Here is a 6,385-nt window from a genome sequence, read left to right as displayed (position 1 = left end):
GGGGGGCGGATACAACTCGAATCTGTCACAGTCACTGTGACATAATGTATGCCTTGTAAGACAGCAGGGAAGGTCCGATCATGACGGTTTTCTCAGTACTGGGTTTTGCCCTGAGCTCGGGGCATTAGGCATCATTATTCCCATTTCCCATATCAACATGCTTGCTTAGCAGACTCAGAATACTGCCTGATAGACAAGTATGAACTTTTTGGAGGAAAAGCTGAGTGTCCATCTGACAGAAAGGAAGGACCGTAGAGATGACTATCTGACACCTTACCTGTGTTTGATCATTTCCTGCTTCCTGCATCCAGTACAGCATGCGTTCTTGTTTCAGAAGTTTTCCACTGAGAAAATGGAAAACCAGAGAGGTTGGGTAACTATGTCCAAATTCACACATCCAGAAGTGGAGGAGTTGACCCAGCTCCCACTGAGTTCTGTCTGCTGCCTGATCACATGTGGGGTGTGGCTGAAACCAGGAAAGGCAGCCTGATTGGGAGATACAGGGGCAGTGAGTTTCTTCTGTAAGATGGAAAGGTGCAGCAAGGCCCGGGAGCTCTGTACATACCAAAAGACAGTCAGATATGGGATCCAGAAACAACGGCCCGAAAAGAATGATGAGGACTGGCCTGGGGTGGAGCAGCTTGAAGAGGCTCCTCCTGGGGTTCTTAAAGCCCAGACCATCTCCCCATCTGTCCCTGGTAGTAAATGTAGCAAACAGCAATCTTTGTATTTGTAGTCTCTGTGGCCTGTGGTCTTCCCAGGGCTTGTGGCCACACCCACAGTGGTCCTTTTCTCTTCCTGCTCCCAGTGCCCTTCTCCACCCGAGATCCAGACTGCAGACTCGAAAGAAAATGCAATGTCACAGAGTTTCCCTCCTCACTGGGGGGGTCACTGTAGCTTCTTGCTCCTGGCCTGGCCATCTCTCTTTAATGCAAAACTGTGGGTGAGAGGGCAGGAATCTGGCTAGCAGCTGTGTTTCAATCATCCTACCCATCCTGCCCATGATTTTCATTTCTGTGACTCATTGGCTCACTTCATATAAAAATCTGAACTCCCTAATCCTCTTGAAAAACAGGAAGTTATGCCAGTGCCAGGAGGGTATTCCCAGCCTTCATTCCCATGAACCAGAACACAGCTTTCCAGCTGCCCTGTCTCTACCACCTCAGACAGTCTCCACCAGCCCCTTTCTTTGCTGTTCTGGCCCTGGTGTTAAGTGTGCAACACACACACACACACACACACACACACACACACACACTGCTCGAAGAAGTGAGCAGCTGGGATGGGTCTGGGCTTGAACACTTGCTCAAGATCCCTGCTTACCTCACGGTCTAAGGACATCTTGGGAAGGAGGCAGCTGAGTGTGTCTGCTCCCAGGTCTATGTCACTGTGCTGGATGAGAATGATAACAGCCCACGCTTTGACTTCACCTCTGACTCAGCCATCAGTGTGCCTGAGGACTGCCCCGTGGGCCAGCGAGTAGCCACTGTCAAGGCCCGGGACCCTGATGCTGGCAGCAATGGACAGGTAGGCACCAACCCAGAGTCCACCCAGGCTGTAGGGTATTTCTCATTCTTTGGAGGCCATCTGAGCCATTTCTGTCACCAAGCAGGAAGGGGAATTTATATGGTGAGATTCAGGCCCATTCTCTAGGCTCCAAGGCTGTTCTGCTAACATCCCCAGGACTGAGTACCTGCCAAGCACACACAGCCTTGGTGGGCCTGACCCCTCTCCTTGGCATTGTCTCTCTCTTCCAGAACCTCGGCAGAAGAGAGACACAGTGGGCATGGGGGCAAGGCAGCCCCCTGAGCCTGAGCAGTCACCTCTCTTCCCTGTCCTCTCTTCCTCCATAGGTGGTCTTCTCCCTGGCCTCTGGCAACGTTGCTGGGGCCTTTGAGATTGTCACCAGCAATGACTCCATTGGTGAAGTGTTTGTGGCTAAGCCCCTGGACAGGGAAGAACTGGACCACTATATCCTCAAGGTGAGCACTGGCTCTGCCTAGACTGCCCAGAGCCAAACACTCGGGAAGGAGCCCACATCACAGAATACGCTGGCAGTCACCAGGGTATGTCCTTGCTATCACCAAGTGACATAGGACAGAAAGCCCTTGCAAGGATAAGCACAGTAAGGCTGATGGAGAGAGGGTGACCTGGGCCAGGCTTCTGTTCCCAGCAGAAGCAGCTGAGGTGCCTATCCCTGTTGCAAGAGTCAGAAGAGCCAGGCATGGTGCTATACAATACATGCTATAATCCCTGCACTCGGGAAGTGGTGGAGACCAGGGGAGCAGGACTTCAAGGTCATTCTCAACTATATCATAAATTTGACAGCACCTTGAGCTACTTGAGACCTTTCTCAAAACATAAACAAAACAAAACAAAAATCAGCCAGGACAGTGCCTAAGAACGCTGGTAGGATTCTGACCGTATCAGGAACAGAACAGGACCTTGGGCAAATAATTTCTTCTGTCTGGGCCTCAGTTTTCCCACATATGCAATGGGCAAAAGAACCCTACTTGGCCTGCTTCTGTTGCAGAATGGAGAATCATACTAACAACGGTGGCTGCTGACAGTGGTTGCTGGGCTTGGCCTATCCACCATAAGCTTTCAAGTAGCCCACACTACTCTTCTGTAGAGACAAAGAGCCTAGAGGCCACCAAGGCAACACTGAGGTCCCCCAGGGACTGGATCAGCATGTGGTCAGAATTCCAGAGGGTTGCAAAAGAATATTCCAGTCCACCTCCCTGCTTACTGGAGAACCAAAGGTTTGAATTATATCTCAGACCCAAAGTCAGGGTAAAGCACTAACATAGCCCAAAACATATGCAGGTCAGGAAATGATGACTTTGCAAACTGAAGTCAGATGTCAAATGGATGTGACAAGACTTAGGCAAGGGTTTTCTGTAGCACAGGCAGAAGAGAGGAGCTTGGTGGTCGGCACAGGAACGAGATGAATTGGCAAGTCTCTTGGCTCTCCCAGGTCCTCCCTATCAAGAGGATGAGATTTGGGCTCCACAGTCCTGTTCCCATAATTCAATCCTGACTTCAAACCTCCTCTTCTTTCCCCCTCACAGGTTGTGGCTTCTGACCGTGGCAGTCCTCCACGGAAGAAAGACCACATCCTACAGGTGACCATCCTGGATGTCAATGATAACCCTCCAGTGATTGAGAGCCCCTTTGGATACAACGTCAGCGTGAACGAGGTAAAGATGCTCAGCAGCCACCACCCAGGATGGTCCGTGGGCAAAAGCTGGCCATAAGACAGCCTTAAATGTCTGCTTGGCCCACTGGTCCCCCAGACCTCAGAATAGAGATTCTGCATAGATACAGCCCTAGTACCCAGCCTGGTGTATATTTTTGTAGTTAAAAGCAAAGACTCCAGAACAGCTTCTGTTTAAAGCAAACATATTTGTTACCTGGCACTAAGGATGGATGACTAGGAAAACCTTTTCTGAGCCTTGCCGGGTATATGCCAGGGTCTGCTCACGAAGGAAGTATTATAGGATAGAGCCCTACTCTGAGGACAGATGCCTGCTATAGCCTCTGATTGGCTGTGTGAGTGTGTATGTATCCTTTCCTGCACCTGAAATTTTTCATACATGAGTGTGAGCGTTCAGTCTGAGCTCACTGGTTTGGACCATAATCAAGGAACTCACACAGGACCTGTTGTGTAGGAGGTATCCGAAGCCTGTTGTCTACCAACATCCTTGTCACCCTCATCTTCACTTCAGGGGACACAACGCAGAGCTTCCAGGAGGCCTTAAACAAAGCCTAGGGGCACCCGGAGCAGAGCTAGGATTTTCCTTGAAGGCCTTGAGTCCAAAATAACTACTTCCTGCTCTCCTGTCAGAATGTGGGTGGAGGCACCTCTGTGGTCCAGGTGAGAGCCACTGACCGTGACATCGGGATCAACAGCGTACTGTCTTATTACATCACTGAGGGCAATGAGGACATGACTTTCCGCATGGACCGCATCAGTGGAGAGATCGCCACACGGCCTGCCCCACCTGACCGTGAGCGCCAAAATTTCTATCACCTGGTGGTCACCGTGGAGGATGAGGGCACCCCCACGCTGTCGGTGAGCAATGGAGATGGGGGACAGCACTGCTTGCTTGGGGGGCCGGGTGGAAAGACAGTGATGGGGCTCAAGCCCCTTGTAGCCCTCAAACCATTGATACCTCCTAGGTTCCGTGCTTTAAGCTGACAGTGCAGGAGTCTCCCAGGGCAGGTGTGGGCCAAGCAAGGGACTGGTCCTCTCTAGTCTGCACCGTACTGGGTCGTTGTCCCTAAATGATGCTGTCAGATGAGCCTGACACCAGGCCTTGACCAGGGAGTAAAATGTGACTTGTGAGCAGACTGTGCATTGCAGAGACACACTCAACTGTAAGGCATGCAGCCCTCTGGCCTGCCCCCTGCGCCGCGTTGCCATGGCACTGCCGTGACATTGGGCGTGGGAAGGGCTGAGACTGCAGTCCCATCTGATGCCTGGGTGAAGAGTACCATAGCCCATGGTTAAGTGATGCCCATGGTTTTGCAGAGCTGGGAAGGAGGTGTGGCCTGCAGACTCGGTGAAGACTGGGCAAGTGCTGGAGGACTGGTCTGTGGCTTGGGACCTTGAATGGCGGCCAATCAGAGCCTGCCAGAATCTCACTTTTGTTACCTGTAAAAGGCAGATAAGATCTGCAGAGCTGGTGTTTGGGGAATTGAATTAGCTCAGGCTGGCATAAGGGCTTGGTAAACAGGGAGGATGGGGGGTGGGGAGAATTGTGTCTGCCACGCATCACCACAGTTCCATAGTGAGGCAGATCAAATCCAGGATGGTGTGAAGTGAGGCCTTGATCTGCAAGCAGGTGGTAATGGAGCTCAGCCAACCAGTTCTGGTCTTCCGCTGGGGTTCCTGTCCTGTGCATTCTGCTGTGTGTCAATTGATCAGGCTGTACTTCTGGCAGTGGGCTAGTGTCCATCAGCAGTGACAAGGACATCTCCTCCAACTAGCCAGCCTATGTGTGCTCACAAGGCACAAGAAGGGAGAGGTCTGAGCTGACACAGAGCCCCTTCTGTGGCTTTCTCTTGGCCAAAGCAAGTCATAAGCCAGTCTGGGTACAGTGTGGCCTCAATGAAGGTAAAGATTGGATACATTCTTGGTTACTTGCTCTTTGCCTGCAAGAGATGTCTTTTAGGTACCAGCTATGTCAGTGCCCCTGCAGGAAGGGCACAGCAGGTCCAGGCTGGCATTCATTTGGAGTAACACTAATGGGGGTAGGAATTGGGCCAACAGTCCTGGGAACATCACATTCTGAAGTGAGAAACAAGACTCATTCTGCTGTACCCTCCTAACCAGCATCCTCATGCCCAGGGCAGTTCAGTATCTTTGCTAGCTCAAGCCACTCTTGCTAGTGGACTAAATAGGACATGAGTGACTAATTGGGAATGAGGGTTATTGTTTTCTGTGATGACATAGAAGGACTGAGTTTTAATCATCTTCGGTGATGTGTTTGTCCACAAGTAACAGATCTTCAGCTACAGAGTCATAAATCAGTCTCATGGTCTTCATAACTACAAAGATTGATTTTTGTGCTCAGTAACATTTGGTTTTTCTTGGACTTCTTGGTTGCAAAAAAGCTGACAGTAAGTAAGAAACATGTGAGGCAGAAAAAAAAAACAAAATAGGAAAATCCATTCTTTGGTGTGCCGTTGTTTCTTGGCATAGAAGAAAGAACTCTATTATTTGATTTTCTTTTTGAGATGTTTCCTTGTAGTCTAGGCTGGTTTAAACTCACAATATAGCTGAGAATGAGATTAAATCCCTGCTCTTTCTGCCTCCACCTCCCAAAAGCTGAGATTTTAACTAGGTATCACCATGCCTGGTTTACACAGTGCTGGGGGATTGAACCCAGGACTTGTGAGTACAGAGATGCTATGGGGGAACGCCACCAACTGAGCCTTATCCCCAGAGTCACCTCAGTGAAGAACTGCATTGACCTCAGGGACAAGCACAGAGCTCTTCACCTCTGCCTGGAGATGGCACACTGGGCCCATCTCTGCTGGTCGGTCCTATGGAATATCCAAGCACATTCATGTTATGGTCTGAACATCAGCCCAGTCAGAGGCAAGAGGTGGGTCTCAGAGCTGTCGCCAGTTCTGGACAGTATTCAGCCTCAGGTAAGACCTCCAACTGCACATCCTTCCTCGATGTTTTATCTGGGAGTGCCAGCCTCTCGCTTAGTTAGCAGTAGCAAGGCCATATAAGAGGCCAGGATGCCATAGACAGTCGCAAGGCTGCAGGGAAAGGACATAGGACAGAGCTGTCACTCTGTGCAATGATGTGACCCAGTGCTGGGAGCTCAGAGCCAGGGACCCCCAAAGGCTTTCGAAGCTGTATCATGAC

At 50.6% G+C, this 6,385-nt stretch overlaps 1 protein-coding gene across 1 annotated transcript in view; it reads left to right on the top strand.

The window, feature by feature from the left end:
* Window positions 1–6,385, top strand: part of Cdh23 (cadherin related 23) — a 349,868-nt gene that overhangs the window by 290,519 nt on the left and 52,964 nt on the right. The window contains exons 35-38 of the mRNA XM_055598837.1: window positions 1,378–1,527; window positions 1,854–1,982; window positions 3,072–3,200; window positions 3,848–4,075. Of these exons, the coding sequence (XP_055454812.1) occupies window positions 1,378–1,527; window positions 1,854–1,982; window positions 3,072–3,200; window positions 3,848–4,075 (636 nt within the window). The remainder of the gene's footprint in view (window positions 1–1,377; window positions 1,528–1,853; window positions 1,983–3,071; window positions 3,201–3,847; window positions 4,076–6,385) is intronic.

The sequence above is a fragment of the Psammomys obesus genome, unplaced genomic scaffold, assembly GCF_907164565.1.
Source record: "Psammomys obesus unplaced genomic scaffold, mPsaObe1.curated_primary_1811, whole genome shotgun sequence".
NCBI lineage: Eukaryota > Metazoa > Chordata > Mammalia > Rodentia > Muridae > Psammomys > Psammomys obesus.
Note: the sequence above shows the minus strand (reverse complement) of the source record. Positions and strands in the feature narration are given on the sequence as shown.